The sequence below is a fragment of the Tachysurus vachellii genome, chromosome 2 (genome assembly GCF_030014155.1).
Source record: "Tachysurus vachellii isolate PV-2020 chromosome 2, HZAU_Pvac_v1, whole genome shotgun sequence".
Classification (NCBI taxonomy): Eukaryota; Metazoa; Chordata; class Actinopteri; order Siluriformes; family Bagridae; genus Tachysurus; species Tachysurus vachellii.
Window position 1 is genome coordinate 7,342,680 of NC_083461.1, and position 17,891 is coordinate 7,360,570.

Below are 17,891 nucleotides of genomic sequence, written 5' to 3' on the forward strand. Positions count from 1 at the left end.
ATGACAGTTGAGCGTGCCTTTGGGTGCCTGAAAGGACGCTGGCGTTGCCTTCTTAAAGAAAACGATGCACACATAACTTTTATAAGCCGCATTGTGTCAGCTTGCTGCGTGCTGCATAATTTCTGTGAGGTACAGAAGGAGGAATTTATGGAGGGAGAAACAGTTGCAGAGGAAGAGGGACCTGTACCTGATGAACAGGGGCCTGCACAGCAGCAACACGACATTAGAGATGCACTGTGTAGCTACTTTGCTACAATGTGAATGTGAATACTGAACACAAAATTATTTACAGGCTTTGGTCAATGTTAAATAATAGTAGAAATGTGTAATCTCCCTTAATGACCTGTTTTTTTTTTAAAAGTGCTAGTATTGGAACCTCCTTATATTGCACATGTTTTGTCTGATTTAAAATGGATTAAAAGAATCATTTTTGCTTTATATTGTTTTATTTTCTGTTTAATTTGTAAGAAATGTACAGTTGATGGAGGAAGAAAAATTGTAGGAAGAAAAATTGTGATAAAGTGCTGTGTCATATAGATAATAAGAAATTACAATAAAAAATTTGTAAGTAACATATTGCTTGTGATTGATTTTAACCTCCATTTACCACGTGAAAGGCAATACACAAACACAGTAAGCAAAAGGTAATATGTTGTTATTATTTCAGTAAAAAAGTGGTGGCCTTTAGGGTCTCATTGAGGTTTAACTGCCTGCTAACACTAGGCACTGGATTAGCCATGTTACACTTGTAAACATACACAATCACAAAAAAGAACATTCTTAACTCTAAAACTGTCTGTTTAACTTCAGACGAATGTAACTTTGCCATAACTGTTGGCTGAAAACATTAAGAAATATGCCAAATATTAAGTGCAATATGTGTAGTTTAAAAAAAATATTTTTTTACTATATTATCCTTGTGTATCCCACAAGTTCTTGGAAATGTAAACGCAGAAAGTTCTTATACGCAGATAAGTACTTTTTGCTTATTCAGAACACTGAACGGAAAGCATGACCATTACCTAGCAATTAAAATGAAAAAAAAAAAAGACATTAAAGGCAAAGCCTTTCCTATATTAAAAAACACTACATGTTGTAGTAGTGTGCACTATGTATAATGGATGAAGTGCTAGGATGTTCATCTTGGGTGGATGGAGATTCTGATTGCCTATGCTGATGTGGATGATTCACTGGCAGCAGGGCAGTAGGCTGGGTTGGCTGAAACTGCTGGGACAAGGACCAAGCATAGGGATTGATGTTGGTGGGATTGTCGTGGTCCAGGCTGGTAATTGTAAAGAATGAGATTGAGGCTGACCAGGCATTGTTGCAGGATGAGGTTGAGGCAGACCAGGCATTGTTGAAGCATGAGAATGAGGCTGACCAGGATTTAACGCACTTGCAAGAGTGCCCATTAGTTGGAGAAACATTTGGTTAGTGGCCTGTTGCTGTGCCTGAATCAACTGGAATCTTTTCTCCTCGGCTTCCTGTTGTGCCTTAAGTATTCTCTCAAAACCGGCAGCCTCTTGAGCCACTTGGCTTTCTTCAGCTCTTTGCAAATCTGTCAGCATCCTTTTGTTGTCCATCATATATGACTGGATTTCATCATCAGCTTTGCAAGACTTTTTCTTTCTTTTTCAAGCTTTGGCTCCAGGAATGGGCAGTCTCCCTCCTCTGATGCTTTCTTCGTTGACATTGCTCTCTGTGCTTGGATCATCAGACACTCCTTCATCAGCAGCAGTGATTGAGATATCAGTATGAGATGATATGTTGCTTGAATCTCCCACTGTTTTGAAATGCACAATTTCTCAGTGTTACTCATGTCATTTTAATGTGGATTAAAATATATATTTCAATGCACAGTGCAAACAATGTGTGTGTGTGAAACGATGAGAATAACCGTTCCTCAAAAGGAAGGCTGCATCCATCTGGAGGTCGCATATGCAGGCTGTTTCGTCATCAAACCTGGTTTATTTAAGTTAACTGACCATAACATTCGCAAATCGTAAGCATATTACAACAATTTACGATTACCTAAGAATAATAGTCAACTTTATAATTGTTAATATTCTGAAATAAGACAGTCTTGATGATGTATACAGCCTACAAATGCGACATACAGAGGATGCAGCCTTCCGTTTGAGAAACGTACGATATAACATGAAAACTTTAATGTGAAGTAAATTGATGTCATGTTGGCATAGCGAATGTATACTACCATAGATAACTAGTTACACCATAACTTTCGAAAAGTGGTAAACTCACCGTCAATATCTGTGTCAGATGCGGTAGCCCGGTCACCTGTGTTAGCATCAGTAACGTTAGCATCATTGGAAGAGGATGTTGAATTTTCATGGGACTCAACAACATCCACTGGATCAACATCTGGTTTTGTCCCAAGTATTTTGTCCAGGTCATCGTACCAGGGGAACTTGTCTTTCTCGTTACCCGAGCTGCCTGTTTTATTAAGTGCATCCCGCACATGGATGTACTGCTGGCGGAGTTTTTTCACCTTAACCCGGCACTGCTCCACAGACCTATGAAACCCCCTGTCCCTGAGCTGTTTGCTAAATAAAGAGAAAACCTCGCTGTTCTTATGAGTTTTTGAAAGTTGTGATCTAATATGTTCATCAGACCAAATTTCTATGAGGCTTCGCACCTCCTCGCAACTCCAGGTTTGTCTGCGACCTGCCATTGTTGTGCTAATACTGCCAATAGAAACTGTCAACAAGCACTTCCTCATCCCATAATGCACAGCGCCGCTGACTATGGCAGCTGGTTTAGTCCAAAATGCGCAATACTTTTTGCAGTTAGGTCTGTTCGATCTTGGATCGTGTTATAGTGGAGGTGGATGCCTACAACACAGGAGTCGGAGCCGTCGTGTCTCAGCACCAGGGGCCGGCAAACAAAATGTTCCCGTGCGCATACTTCTCCCGCAAGTTATCTCCCACGGAGCACAATTACGACGTGGGAAACCGTGAGCTGTTAGCCATGAAAGCAGCATTTGAGGAGTGGAGGCACTGGCTGGAGGGTGCTCGACATCCGTTCACAGTCTTGACCGACCACAGAAACCTGGAATATCTCCATGCTGCCAAGCGCATGAACCCCCGTCAGGCAAGATGGGTTATGTTCTTCACATGCTTTCAGTTCTCCATGACCTACCATCCAGCAAGATTGATAAAGCTAATGCACTGTCACGTGTGCACCGAGAGGACGCACCGCCTGAACCCATCATCCCGAGACCCGGATCCTCGCTCCGATCCAGAGGCACGTCCTAACAGAGATCGCCCAGGACAAGGCGCAGACGTCGCTGCCTACCGAGTGTCCTCCAGAAAGAATCTACGTGCCCGAGAGCCTGCGCACCACTCTCCTAGAGCTCCTACATGCTGGCCCTAGCTCCGGCCACCCCGGCATCACAGGGACCATCCACCTGGCCCTGAAACCAGTTCTGGTGGCCGTCGTTGTCCATGGACGTACAGGATTTTGACACTTCGAAGGTCCCTCAGCAACTTCCCGCAGGGCTGCTGCAGTGTCTACCGATTCCACAACGGCCCTGGTCTCACATCGCTCTGGATTTCATCACCAACCTGCCCTGGTCAAATAATTATACGGTCATTCACCATCACCGTCCGATTCTCGAAAGCCTGCCACCTGGTCCCACTACCCAAGCTTCCTGCAGCATTTGAGACAGCAGAGATGCTGTGCGATTCTGTCTTCCGTTACTACGGACTGCCCGAAGATATTGTTTCGGACCGAGGTCCCCAGTTCACTACTCGAGTCTGGTCCGCTTTCTTCAAACGTCGTCAACGTCAGCCTCACCTCTAGGTATCACCCACAGGCGAACGGACAAACGGAGCGGTTAAACCAGGAGATCATCCGCTTCCTCCACTCGTACTGCCAAAACAATCAGACGGAGTGGAGCAAATATCTGATGTGGGCAGAGTATGCACAAAACTCCCTCATCAAACCCGACACCGGCCTGACTCCCTTTCAGTGCGTCCTGGGCTTCCAGCCTCCCCTCTTCCCATGGTCCGGCACGCCTACCGGCCGTCGACGACTGGTTCCGCCGGAGCAAGGAAACATGGGGCGTGGCACATCGCCAATTACAGCGGGCCATAGGGAGACAGAAAGGCCAGGCCGACAGACACCACAGGGCACACTCGGAATATCAACCCGGACAGTGGGTCTGGCTCTCGACCCGCAACATCCGCCTCCGCCTACCCTGTCGTAAACTGAGCCCCAGGTACGTGGGGCCGTTTAGGATCGTCAGGCAGATCAACCCAGTCTCTTACCGCCTCGCACTGCCCCCGACCTACCGCATCTCGCCGACCTTTCATGTCTGCCTTTTCTCTGATATTGTGTTTACTTGCCCTGACCTTGCCTGTACGACTACGAGTTTGTCTTTATTAAAACCTGCAAATGGATCATCCGCCTTACGACTGCGTTACAATTGCACTCTGGTTAGACCTAAACTGCATTTCGTTGCCTTGTACTTGTACAAGTGTAATGACAATAAAGTTGAATCGAATCTAATCTAATCTATTAACACACATAAAGGACAGCATTTGATATGAATATGATATGTTTTTCTCATTGCCTTTCCAACAAATCCCTGTACCTGCATTATGACTAGATTGTATTTTGTTCACAAACCACAACAAAACAGATCAGAACAGGGATCGCTTTTGTAGGGTATCTGGGATTTGAGTCAAAAAAATTTCCTTGCAATGGCTCTTTGCTGTCCCACATGGAAGGTGTGTACCACCACCTACTGCAATTATGTGCTTTATAATAAATATTTTCCTTCCTTCGCAGTTGCGAAAGGTGCAGGGTGATGAGCAAGGTGTTAACCAGACTGTAGAAGCCGCATGGTCCAAAAGAACACTCAAGGAGCAGCAGTACACCAGCACCCTCTTAAACAATACAGCACAGTAGAAAGAGACCCAACTGCTCCCAAACAGCCAGAGAAAATGGGGAAAAGAAAAGAGGAAAAAGGAGAGAGATTCAAGTAGGAATTGAGAATTTGGGATATGTAGAGATGCAAAATGGCAAGAAAAAGGAAAGGGATGAGTTTGACCCTGATAAGGAAAATGAAAGCTGTGGAACACTGTGGAAAACTCCAACAGAGGAGTGATAAATTCAACAAAACAGTCAGGTTTGTCAGCATCCTCTGGTGTGGACTGGAACTGCAGCTTTTCTGACCAAACCAAGACAAGCTGTAATTTAATCACCTCTTCCACTCCCAGAAGCTTAACATCCAAGCTAAACACAACCCAACCAGAGATCTTTAATAAAAAGGAATCTCAGTGTAAGGAATTCTCATCTGCCGCTTGGGCAGGATCACTATCCTTTCATCTGCCGCCTGGGCAGGATCACCAAATTCAGCCTCTCGTCCTCTGCTCTGTTTCCGTTCTCCACAAGCACTTGGGGAAGTCTCGATGAAACACACAAATCAGTCTTTCAAAGAAAAGTTCCAAAGTTTATTAAGTACAAAAGGAATATATAGTAGTACAAAAAGGGGGATGGCGTAATGTGTGTGTGCAGAGCTTAATGCTAGTATCAACAAAAGCAGCCTTGACTGTTATCACGAAACAGGAACCCCCAGCCCGAAGTATCATGTTTCTATGGTGGGGAGGGGGTTAACTAAGGTCAAGGCATCTGTATGTGTGTGTAAGAGAGAAAAGGAATGCGTGTGTGTGTCTGTGTGTGTGAGAGAAACAACAATGTGCTCTGTACAGAAAGTCTGCCACATTATCAGAAAAGATTGTTTTATACAATTATTCTCACACTCAGCGTAACCACTCTGCCACCCAACAGCGCTTTCCTCCAGCTCGACTCAACCAGTCCTACGATGTGGAGAGTCCGTCCCTGACACCGCTAAGGCCACGGATCAGATCAGGCTCTGAGGCCTCGGAGATCTTCGTCAGACACAATCTGGAGCCGGGAACACATCCATATCACAGTACGAACCAGGAGGATGTGGCTGCAGTGGATGTCCTCCAGGATAAAATAGTAGGTTAGTAAGAATTAGAAGAGTTTAATAACATACTTGTACTAGAGCACAGTCCTCAAAAGTCAGTGTGTTCGATAAACTTGCACTGATTAAGTAAAATTTCAGTGATTTTCGGTAGGCATAAGAGGCACTTCATCCGTTAGGAAGAATCTTTCATTCCAATGTACAGAAACATTTCTTGCAAATATGGCTACGGGTGTATAACGTTATCTTTTTCACCCTGTTCACCACTTTCGTCGGGGTGGTCGTCTACGACAGAGGTGGCTAAACCGCGGTTAAATACATAGATAATACATAGATAAATACACAGTTTTACATAGTGATATTACAATTACGGTTAATGTTTTATGTATGCTTGCAGCCCCTCAGTAGAGGCAAAAGTTCTTACGTTGGTGATATGTGTGTTTGAATTAAAGTTCACAAAAAACCATCAGTAAGTCTCATCCTTGTTCGGGGGGCATGCTACAATATGATTTGTAAAGAAATATAGTTACTCGCCAGCTGGCCTACACTGGCACAGACATGTCTGAAGTGGTAAGATGAAGAAGTATTGTATGATACCAATTTAATTTTAGTGTTGTTTCAGGAACAGCAGAAAGCAGCATGTCTTCTAACCGCTGCAGCCCGAGGTTTCCTCACACGCCGACTTCTCCAGACCGAGAAAATAAAACACTTGAACAAAACCATTCAGAACTCCAGGCAGGTCATTCATGATTTTCAAGCAGAAGCACACCAAAGGAAAGCTTCCTTCACTATACAGAATCTCAAACTGCAGCAGCGAGTCAGAGCACAGGTAACTCACAATTTATTCACAGTCGTGTATGATTAAAAAAATGTGTTCCTGTCAGGGCCGGCCGTGCACATAGGCAGAATAGGCAAATGCTAAGGGCGCCGCCCACCACTAGGGGCGCCCGTGCGCCCAAATTATTATTTTTATTAATATAAATATATATATATATATATATATATATATATATATATATATATATATATATATATATATATATATATATATTAATATATATGTATATATATTTTATTACCTGAGAAGAATTTTATTTATATATTTATTATATATATATTTCATTGCTGTAAGAAAGGCAAGGAAAGCAAGGTCTCCGTAATATAGTTTTTTTTATATAGTTTGTGTGTGTTTCCAAAATATTTTCAAAATAAAGAAAAACAGGACAAAGCTGTGCAGTTTGTTTCTGCGTAAGTTTATGAACAAAATGATCGGAACACAATTGTCTGTGATTCCAGGGGCACCAGGTGAAATCTTGCCTAGGGCAGCAAATTGGCCAGGGCCGGCCCTGGTTCCTGTGCTAAAGAAACATTGGGCCATACCCTCCTTTTAAGTACTGATATGTGTGTTTCTTTAGCTGCGTGCAGCTGTGTGTGAAGTACATGAGATCTTTTTTGTGTGGCCGGTGAGAGACAGAATAGCTTTACTGCAACAGGCCCGAAAGCTGCACAGTGAGAGGAGAGTGGAAAAAAAGGTGAGACACAGGACAGGGACAAAAATATGAACATGCAAACTCCGCGCACACAAGGTGGAGGCGGGAATCAAACCCAAACCCTGGCGGTGTGAGGCGAACGTGCTAACCACTAAGCCACCGTGCCCCCATCTCCGGTTAACGATTAATAAAAATATAAAAAGAGTTAAAAATATTAGTCAATATCAATGTTAGAGGTGTTAAAAAGATGGATTGAGTGCATATATTTGGTTTTCTATGAAAAGTCAGATGCATTTATCAAGTTTTAGAAACGAACGGCCTTAATCTGTTTGTTTACAGTTTTTTTCAATCGCTAACAAGCGCTTACCTATACTTAAGATAATTTTTCTAAACTCTTAACACAGACTTACACCTACAGAACACAATTGGCCAAATTGATAATTTTCCTCTCAAAAACACATTTTGTTAAATATATACTAACTCTCCATTTCAAAACAGAACACATCTTTCTCTGCACACACTAACTTTACCGAAACACTGGAAATCTGACTCAAAATGAAATTATTCTGTCAAACAATAACACTTGTTTTCACTTCACAAGGTATATGCAGTCAATCAAAGTACACCAGGTTTCAAAATACTGGCTATTGTTGACATTAGAAAAACTGCATAGACTTTTATGTTTCAGGTAACATGCAATCCACCTTTTACACAAAACTTCTTAGTTGGGAACTGTATGTCCACAGTTATTTTTTTCTTTACTGTTTACTAAAGGAGTTACAGTAGAAACACAATATAATAGAACAGAAAAAGTTTTACAGTATTGCTTACAGTGAACAAAATATCATATATAAGAGCATTCTGAAAAACAAAAAACAAAACAGCAAAAAGCCCAGATAAGAAGGGGGGAACTAAAAATAGCACAAAATTAATGTATCTAATCCCTGCGATCTTCATGGTTCGGCCACATGTTTTCGTCAACATCACATCTGATATCATCCAAGGCGATGCAGCTGGGATAAAACCGCTTGGTATGTCGGATCCACCCTTGCCAATCTTGAACTGTGATGTCCCTGCAGCCAGCATCCATGGCTTCAAGGAGGGACATCTGGTCATGTGGCTGATGGTCATAAACCTTCCACCTCCATGCAGAAAAGAACTGGTTGAGGAAAGGTGAATAGGGTGGAAGGAAGAGACTTACCAGTCTTGGGTGGACTTCAAACCATGCTGTTATTGCTTGCGAATGATGGAAAGCAACATTGTCCCAGGTAATTACAAAGGTCCTCATGTTTTCACCCTCCTGATCCTGCTCTGGTACCAGGCGCTGGTGGAGATCATTGAGAAAGGCAAGGAGGCGCTCGGTATTATAGGGTCCAACCTGACATCTGTGAAGGAGTAATCCTGCATTTGCCATTGCTGCACACATGGTAATGTTTGCCCCTCTCTGTCCTGGCACATCAACTGTGGCCCTTTTTCCAATTATATTTCGTCCACGTCGACGCCTTTTGGATAAATTGAATCCTGCCTCATCTATGTAAATGAATTCATGAGGGGCCTGGTTGGCCTTCAATTCCATAACTCTCTGAAACAAAGTTTATGTATATAATGTCATTACTGTATACCATACTGTATTGTAACCTATTACTGTGTAGGTTACCTACTTGCAAAGTGCAAAGCTTATAGAACTGGACATTGAATTGAATATACACTATACCTGGACATATTGTCGTCGTAGCTCCTTGACTCTCTCACTGTTCCTCTCAAAGGGAACAGTGTAGAGCTGCTTCATCCGCACTCTGTGTTTGGACAATGTACGCGTAATGGTTGTGAGGCTGATGCTTTCTATATTGCCAAATATCTCATGGTCCTCCACAATTCTAGTTTTAATTTCATGCAGTTTTATTGCATTTTTGCAACAACCATTTCTACAATGGCAAGCTCTTGATCATTATTGAGGAGCTTTCCTCTTCCCCCAGAGGGTGGAAGACGTTGCATTCTTTAGATGGGAAAAAAATCAACATATGCATTACTGTATGACCTTATTGACATGTCAAGTGAGAATAGAAACAATCCATGTAAAATGCAATACTTACCTGTTGGTTTGTTGAAAGATGTGAATAATGGCGGCAACCGTTGACCGCCTCAAATTGGGTTGCACTCTTTCACCAGCCTCTCTTAGTGAGAGACATGGTCAATGATAGTGGCACGAATTTCATCACTGACTACTGTTCTTGCAGCCCTTGGAATGCCACCACCACGCATTCTTACACCTCTACCTTGCCCTCTCCTTGGGCCTGCTCCTGTTCCTGCACCTCTCACTGCACCTCTCACTGCACCTCTCACTGCACCTCCTACTGCATCTCTTACTGCACCTCTCCCTGGCCCTGCATCTCTCACTGGAGCTGGTCTTCTCCCTGGGCCCCTTGCTCTTCCTCTTCCACGTCCAAACATTACAGTGTTTGTCTTTTTCTGTTTCTGTTTCCAAAAACATCACTCCTCAAAGTCCTCTTTTTATAGTAATAGAAAAAAATAACCCCTGCCACTGAGTCTAAGCCAGACTGGAATCAGCTGTGGTTGGCCCAATTCACCCAACATAAATCAGCTGTGTGTCAATTATTCAATTGTTTGTTTATTATCAGCTGAGATATATTGTTTTTGAACTGATATCATTGCAGAAGCAGAGGTTTTTATACTGTATCTAAGGTTTGGAATATTGTTGTTGCTATTGTGGGATGTTGTGTGTTAACATTCTTGAATACTACAAAAACAATCCATAATTTTGTTGAGAGGTATAACTTGTCTGTTAAGGAAATGTAAGCATTGTGGAAATGTGTTTACTGATTGCATATTGTGTGAAAACGACATGAAATGTGTGAATGGTATGGCCACAAAAGACTGATGCTGTGCTAATTGTGTTTAGAGTTTTGAAAATGTGACAACTGTTTGGACAAACGCTTGTTAGCGACTGAAAAAAACTGTAATGTTGCCACCCGAATGGTAATTTGGAGTGCGAGTTTTTCCTTTTAATGAGTTTTAAATACAAACTTTTGGTGGATTGAGTCTGTAGAAATGTTATGTTGCTTATTTGACTTTAATTGAGTGTGTGTCATTTTTATTTAAGTCGTATCTTGTGTATATTTAGGCAACTGAGACAAAGATTTTGAGTTTGCAGTCATTGTGTTAATGGAGGACAGGGATTAATCTGTTTCTCACATCCTTCAGACAGACTGTCGGTGAGAGGATGTGTGTGTGATCCCGTGTCTTTTGTTTATTAAACTGTAGACGTGATTCACCAAAGAGCCTGGAGTCGGTGTGTCATTTGTGGTTCTGGGTGAAATCACTACACTAAGCAGACACAAATACCATGAAGAAAAAAAAATGACAAGAACACACTTGCATGTTTATACCACAGGAAAAAGCTAAGAGTGAACAGGACTCACCCTCCCACATGAGACAGAGGTGACACACACAGATATTCAGTACAATTAAGCAACATATACTGTTGTATCTATAAGCTACTAGATTGAGGTACAAATACAATACTTTGTAAAATCTACATCCACTTTTCCTTTGCTTTATAGGGTTCAGCAGAGAGCTCAGAGCCAGAATACACCAATCATCCCTCAGACACTCAAACGAGCGTAAGTGTGCTGATTATCTAGTTAATCTTTAGCTTTAACATTTTACAATCAACAGCTACAGTACCAGGGCCAGATGATGGACTGTAGTTTATCACCAAGCTGAACGTTTAAAGTAAACAAGAAAGATGTGTGATGGCGGGACAAACAATGGTGATCAGAGACTTGTTACGAGGACCAGGGCAGTGTTGGCTCGGTGGTTTAAGTGCCAGCACTACCAAACTGTCATTGACATTGTGCCCTTTAACAAACCACTGTATCTTGACTGACCCAATGCTCTGACCTCGATTTCTAAAAATAAAAAAATACAAGCAACCCTGACGTCCCATCCACATATCAGAAGATGAGAGAAGTCATTTAACACTTATTTCCTCTTGTCCTCTGCAGGAGAGTGAAGAGGACTTCCACAGACTGCAGGGCTAAATGTCAAAGACCAGAATAACATCATCTCAATTGCCCTCCTAGTTACCTACAATCAAAATGTATCTGGATGATTAAGAAGTACTGGAAACTATTAAAGTTCTCACTATGTTCATAGTAGATTCTCAACAGTTTTCTCAACAGACACAAAAACACATAATATGCTAAAGGTGTGCATCAGGATCGAGATCCATGTACAATGCAACAGGAATGTCAACGGCATGAGGCTTTTTTACTTTAGACAGCTTCTTTAGTGTCTACCCGGTCCCTGTCACGTTAGGCAACTTGTTTCTTAATATTTTTGGAAAATAAATCCAAGTAAGTTCTAAGAAATAAAACCGACTAAATTGTAACTGCGTGAACAAGATTAAAAAAGTCAATTTTTCATTGTACAGTGATCCCTCGTTTATCGTGGTTAATGGGGACCGGAACCCCTCGCGATAGGTGAAAATCCGCGAAGTAGGAGTGCCCCCTAGGAATTTCCGTATATGTGTGTGGGTACCAGAATGTTTAAAATATGTATATTTATACTGTATTTTACTTAAATCTATTTAATTATAAAACCTTAATATTATACATTCACACTCTCTCTCTCATACGATACGTATTATGGTGTTCTACACTCACTAATGACAGTAGTACATCATGATATAATTTTCACAATTCTCTTATTCACGGAGTTACCACACGTTTCGCTTCTTTATTGAAGCTTATTGCAGCGGTTTTGCGGATGTTATCTTCGTCTTTTTTGATGTAGCGCACTGTTGATTCATTCACTCCATAATGGCGTGCCACCGCGGCATAACTTCTGCCCTGTTTTAACATATCTAAAAGTTTGACCTTTTCGATTATGGTCATAATCTTCCTCTTCCTCTTGGGCTCACTAGTGGAATCTTTTGCAAGCGCACGGTGCTTAGCAAAAGAATTAGGCAATTAGGCATTGTAAGTGCTTAACGAAAACACAATACGTGAGACACAGTTGACAGCGTGAACGAGAGTGGCGAGATAACAGTACAAGAAGGGAAGAAGCTGGGAGAGGATGCGATGATGCGTCCACGTGCCTTGTCTGAGTGCCCGTGGGTATGTACAAAGCCTCTGAGAGAGTTTCTCTCTTTGTCTGGCATCCTGGGAAACCGTTATTTTTATTTTTCGATGAATAATCTTAATGAAATGAAATGAAATAATGAAAAATCACAGATGCACTGAGGCCGCGAAACTTGAACCGCGAAGTGGCGAGGGATTACTGTATTCTCATTGTGCTATGGTTTTAAAACGGACATCACGTCTTCTACATTTCTCCAAAACACAATGCTGTGATTTATTCTTAAAAAAAAAACAAAAAACTTCTAATGTAGTGCAATTGTGAGTTCGCTCCCATGAGACAGAGATGACCGACTTTTAAGAAGAATTTCTGAGCCAACATGCCCAGTATTCCGGTTCTTCATGAAGCTAAACGTACGAATCCTTGGGTTCCTGGAAGTGTCAAATAATGAAAAATAATTCTCTCTGATGATTGAAAGGAAAAAAACACTATAAAGGAAGCCAAAAATACAGTCAGATTCAGCAAACAAAAATACACACTCCCAAATGTTGAATATAATTATGACTTATAATACTGTGCTTTTACTTGTATTTGGTTAACACTGAAGGGTACTTAAAGGTACCAATTTAAGAGTTTTTACAATAGTACACAGAGGCATAATACACAAAAAATAAGTGCTTGCTGTAAATGTGCAATACAAAATAATACTGTATAGTACAAACAAATAGAATAAAAATGATTACAGCGTTTTTGCATGATAAACAAAACCCCTGCTCGATAATGGCCTTCAATTCCATGTCCTTTTTTTTTTTTTTTTTTTTAATCTTTACTTTTTTTTTAATTAACTAAAATCACAGTCAGATAAATATATGTACCGTGCTCCAATGATAATGATAAAGAAACAGTGCTACACCAGCAACGGCAACACCGTGTACTGCGCTCGACCAAGTAAGCAGCGATGTCAAATAACCAAATGCGCAATAAAGAAGTGCAAAACAACCATCAAATGTGTCTTTGGTCTGGAAGTTTTTAAAAAATAGTGTGTGTGTCCATCCTGATTAGCTGATCCACGTTGTGCTTGTTCTTGAGACTAAATGATCCTGCATACATGGATTCTTCTTTTGCTCATTCTTTCTTCTTTCTTCTAAGTGAACTGTGCAAATTAAGTAAATAATCCTTCTATTTGAAAACAGCTAATACTGATTATTACAGGAATCCAAACACCTGCCTGGTAGCTCAAAGGTTAGGAGCGTCACTAGAGACCAAAATATTCAGAAGTCTTTGTGTTGGCTAATAGGCTTCAGTTAAGTTAAAGAGAAGATTGCGTTTTCATTAAGGCATCACTGAGGGCTATTTGGCACAGGAAACACATCAGCATGCTTATAAAACGTAATATTTCTGAACGCAGGAACAGAACGGGTAAAGCATCCCGAGCATTAACACCGGACCTGTAACGGAATGTCCCAGTGGAAAACTTTACACAATATTTGGCTCAAGTGCCGCTGGCAGGTCACACTGGATAGGAGGATTTATTTCAGGGGAAAGGAGACGTGCATAAATAGGCACTGCACAGGCTTTCCTGCTCCTTTAAATCAATAGTCAGGGATTGAAAGTCCAGATTTAGCCCTAACAATTTGTAGATAGCACAAATAAGTCAGTAATGAAGTGTAAATTCTGACCAAGATTGTTTAGAATTTGTAATGCTGAAACATTTACAATGCTGAAACTAAATTTGTAAAGCCCACATGAAACTACATTTATTCGTGGAGATGACAGAAATCTCTCAGATCACTTTTTACTTTAGGAGGCAGCTGCAAAAGCACTCAGATTTTTTTCCTTTCAGTTCCTACTGTACCTACTAGCTAAATCTGCTCTACACCTAGCACCTAGGGATGGTGAAAACTATCACATACTGTACAGGGCTGTGAAGTAGGAAAGCTGTTAGCAGATTCAGATGAGTGAACCGATATTAACTTATCTTTTATTTCACAGCTGGAACTCCTGTCCAAGTCACGCTGTTGTACAGAATTAACCCACACCTTCTGACTAATCGGATTAGAGAATTCAACCATCTTAGTGGTATTAGGCTGTATGAATGACGGCAGACAGAGAGAACTTCGTCACTACGACACAGGGAGCGCAACAAGTTTTACTCAATAGTCTTCTAACGTTCAATATTTTGGCTTTACACCACATTTTATATTAACACGCTCGTGTTCTGAACGTGTTTCTTTGGTAACATGAGAACCTGCATTTATTTTTGTCTTATTTACTCCAAGAGAGAAAAAGATAGAGGGGCTGATGAAGGGATGACTGTTTACAGCTGCTATTATATAAGCGATAACAAGAACTTGACTCTTGGATGTTTTATAATATTAATAGTACTTTTAAAAAAGCTACAGCTAATTGCTAGTGTTGGCAATTTACTGTAGTCTAAGGGAAATCACGTATAATTATAACACTTATGACCAGTTATGCGGGCAATCTCACAAATCTGCTCGTGTTAACTATAGAAATAAATCTTTTGCTTCTCATAATTCCTGTTTAATACAATTCACTTATCCTGATAAATGAGGTTAAGATGTCGAACTACTGATTGAAAGGTTACGAGTTCAAATCCCAGGATCACTAAAGCTGCCATTGCGTGGCCCTTGAGCAAGGCCCTTGATCCTCAACTGCTCAGCTGTATAAATGAGATAAATGGAAGTCATGCTGGATAAGACCTCAAGTGTGATCATCCGTACAAATCTGATTAAGACGAGTGACCTTATTAATGAGCTTTCCAAATGGACACCTGTCTAAGCAGCTGCCTCCTGAAGGGAACACGATACGACCGTCTACATTATCTTCGGTTAATAATGCAGTTATGATGCTCTCAGGTCTTCCAATTTGTTCCTGCTTTAACAGAGCTAATGATTTGTGCCATCTGGCAAGCGCTGCGTTAAGCAACATTTACTACTCAGTCTGTAGATGAATCGTGTGTTGTGTTTGATTAAGGAATGGAAACTAACCTCTGCGCTTTTGAGGATCTGCAGGATTTGACTTGCCCTACACACACACACACCTGTCTGGCTTTCTATTAAATATAACTTCACACTTTACTAAAGCAGAAGAAGCTGCTTTTCGTCGACCTTCAATATTATAGCGCCCACATGAACGCCTGTATCTGCAGTGCATTTTTCTAGCATCAGGTCTCTAATTATGCAATTATGTACAACCTCCAGGCTTGAATCCCTTTCACCAATCAGCCAAGACATGAAGGTGTCTGCAGCTCGCTTCTTCAGTTTTTCTCCTGAAGCTACAGTAAGGCTAATAAACTGGGAAAACCTACAGCCTCCAGTGTAGCACCGCGAAGACGACATGCATAAAGGATAATATTCAATGTTTTCATAAAATGGCATATTTTTAAAGAAGAAATAAAATGTGAACTGTATTATCATCCAAATCATCCGTCAGCATCGTTAAGCCTCCCATTTTTTCAACTTATAGGTGAGGCTGATTATTTTGTTGATGAAATAAGATGGCAGCTGCTACAACTGTTTTTAGCTCCGTCAGGTCATGTTGTCATTTTTCTAAAGATAAGTGTGCTGTAAAGTAAAAAGTTGATGCGCATAATCACGACGGTCTGAAATTATTGCAATGTGAGGGCTTTTTTTGGAAGGTTTGCAGATTTTCACAGCGCTAAACTGGAGCGTCCATTACTTAGCTACATTAGCCTCGTAGGTTCAGAGCAAACACAATAATAATAATAATAATAATAATAATAATAATAATAAAGCATATTCCAAGTTTAGAGGCGCATCATGTCTTGGCTGATGAACACCATCTGAGCTAATAATGGTGGCTCTAATCATAAGACATATTTAAATTGTGTATTTCCTGCTGATTGCCTTCAGTGCACTGCAGATACAGGGTTTAGGTAGAGGCCGTGCTCAGAGGCAGAAGTTTATCTGTTTGGCGAGTTCACGCTCCAGATCTAATATTAGGTTATCAAAGTCTTTCAGACTCAGTCTGCATGTAAACGGCGCTTCAAAGTCCAGCGCAAAATCGTCCGTGTACACCCAGTCTTTTTTCTTCTCCTCGTCCTCGTCGCTCTCGCTGCCTGCCACCTCGTCATAATCAGCGTCGTTGTTGGTCAGAAAGTCCCGCCCACACACGCTCCAGTCACCGGCATAGCGGTTACATGGTGGGCTTTCCAGACGGCCACGCCCTCGACGTGACACGACCGCTACATCCTGGGGTAACGGCAGCTCCACGCGTAACAACGGCCGCTGACCACAAAGCTGTAGGGAATTCTGGGAGAGAGGAGGAGGAGTCTCTTCATCCTCTGAACGGCAGGGTGACCGATCTGTCACTCTTCCTGTTGGGACTATAGTAGAAATTATTTGTTAAAGGAGGGAAGCATTAAGAAGAAGAAAATCTAGTTATTTCCCACATTTGTAACTTGCTCTGACATTTATGCTCTGAGTACAAGAGGTGAACATGATGAGAAGATAATTAAAGACTGAAATAAAACAATACAAACAAACAGAGCTGTAATGTATTTACTGTTCAAATAAAAATGTGCAGAATTATATTAACACACACACACCACATTTTGTGCTTGATCTGCTGTACAAATTCTCCACAGCTGGAAAGAGAAGCTGTTAGTCCAGCTGTGTGCAAGACACATGAGGCATGTGGAAGGATGAAAACGGCAGCCATTACTGCTGGCAGGCGTGAGGTATTTAAAGAATGCTTTAGCTAATAACCCTCAGGTCATTGACCAGGACTAAAAACAGACCACCAAGAAAAATGCAGTTGTGTGTGTAAGTATTTAAATTTAGGGTTATAGTCAAGGTGTGATTTATGATTGTTTAGTTAAAGACTAAAGTGAAAGATGTTGAGCTGTCAATCACTCACTTGGCCAGAGCTGCAGCAGATAATGCAGAGCTTCGATGTGCCGCTTGAAGTCCACAGCACTGGCCATTTCCATGCTCTGCTGTGTAAAGCTTCGTCCATGTCCCACAGGAGCTGATGGGAAAGCCCCCAGTCCTGCTCCTTTCCACGAGTCCTGTGTCGGAGTGAGCAAAACAGGGCCGAAACACACAGCAAGGTTCTGACATGTCATCAGATTACAGTCACTGAAGGAAGCCACCAGACTAAGATGATCCAACAGGAGAGACAGTGTGGCCTGGAGAGAGTGCACATGTGAACACACACACACACACACACACACACAAAAAACACACAAACACATACACACAAACACACACACAAACGAGAGAGAGAGAGAGAGGAAACATACAATCTGTAAATGCCAGTTCCTCAAAACAACAACAGGTATG

At 41.5% G+C, this 17,891-nt stretch overlaps 2 protein-coding genes across 3 annotated transcripts in view; both read right to left on the reverse strand.

Annotated features, from left to right (window-relative positions):
- Nucleotides 1-8,401: 8,401 nt before the first annotated feature.
- On the reverse strand, nt 8,402-9,361 carry LOC132857754 (uncharacterized). The gene is made up of 2 exons (XM_060887783.1): nt 9,179-9,361; nt 8,402-9,046 (listed from the first exon to the last, which is right to left on the reverse strand). Exons 1-2 carry the CDS (start codon nt 9,251-9,253, stop codon nt 8,402-8,404), a joined length of 720 nt encoding a protein of 239 aa, XP_060743766.1. The 5' UTR covers nt 9,254-9,361.
- Nucleotides 9,362-13,112: 3,751 nt separating this feature from the next.
- Nucleotides 13,113-17,891, reverse strand: part of LOC132862836 (rho GTPase-activating protein SYDE1) — a 22,922-nt gene continuing 18,143 nt past the window's right edge. For both annotated transcript variants that reach the window (XM_060895155.1, XM_060895146.1), the window contains 2 exons: nt 17,467-17,737; nt 13,113-16,933 (listed from right to left, as the gene is read on the reverse strand). In XM_060895155.1, coding sequence (XP_060751138.1) covers nt 16,497-16,933; nt 17,467-17,737 — 708 coding nt within the window. In that variant the 3' untranslated portion in view covers nt 13,113-16,496. The remainder of the gene's footprint in view (nt 16,934-17,466; nt 17,738-17,891) is intronic.

What these genes read in the sequence shown, in the direction of transcription:
- LOC132857754 (XM_060887783.1), bottom strand. Translation starts at nt 9,253, where the DNA reads ATGAAGCAGCTCTACACTGTTCCCTTTGAGAGGAACAGTGAGAGAGTC. An exon ending in TACGACGACAATATGTCCAG is followed by an intron (nt 9,047 to 9,178) that starts GTATAGTGTATA and finishes ACTTTGTTTCAG; the next exon opens with AGAGTTATGGAATTGAAGGC.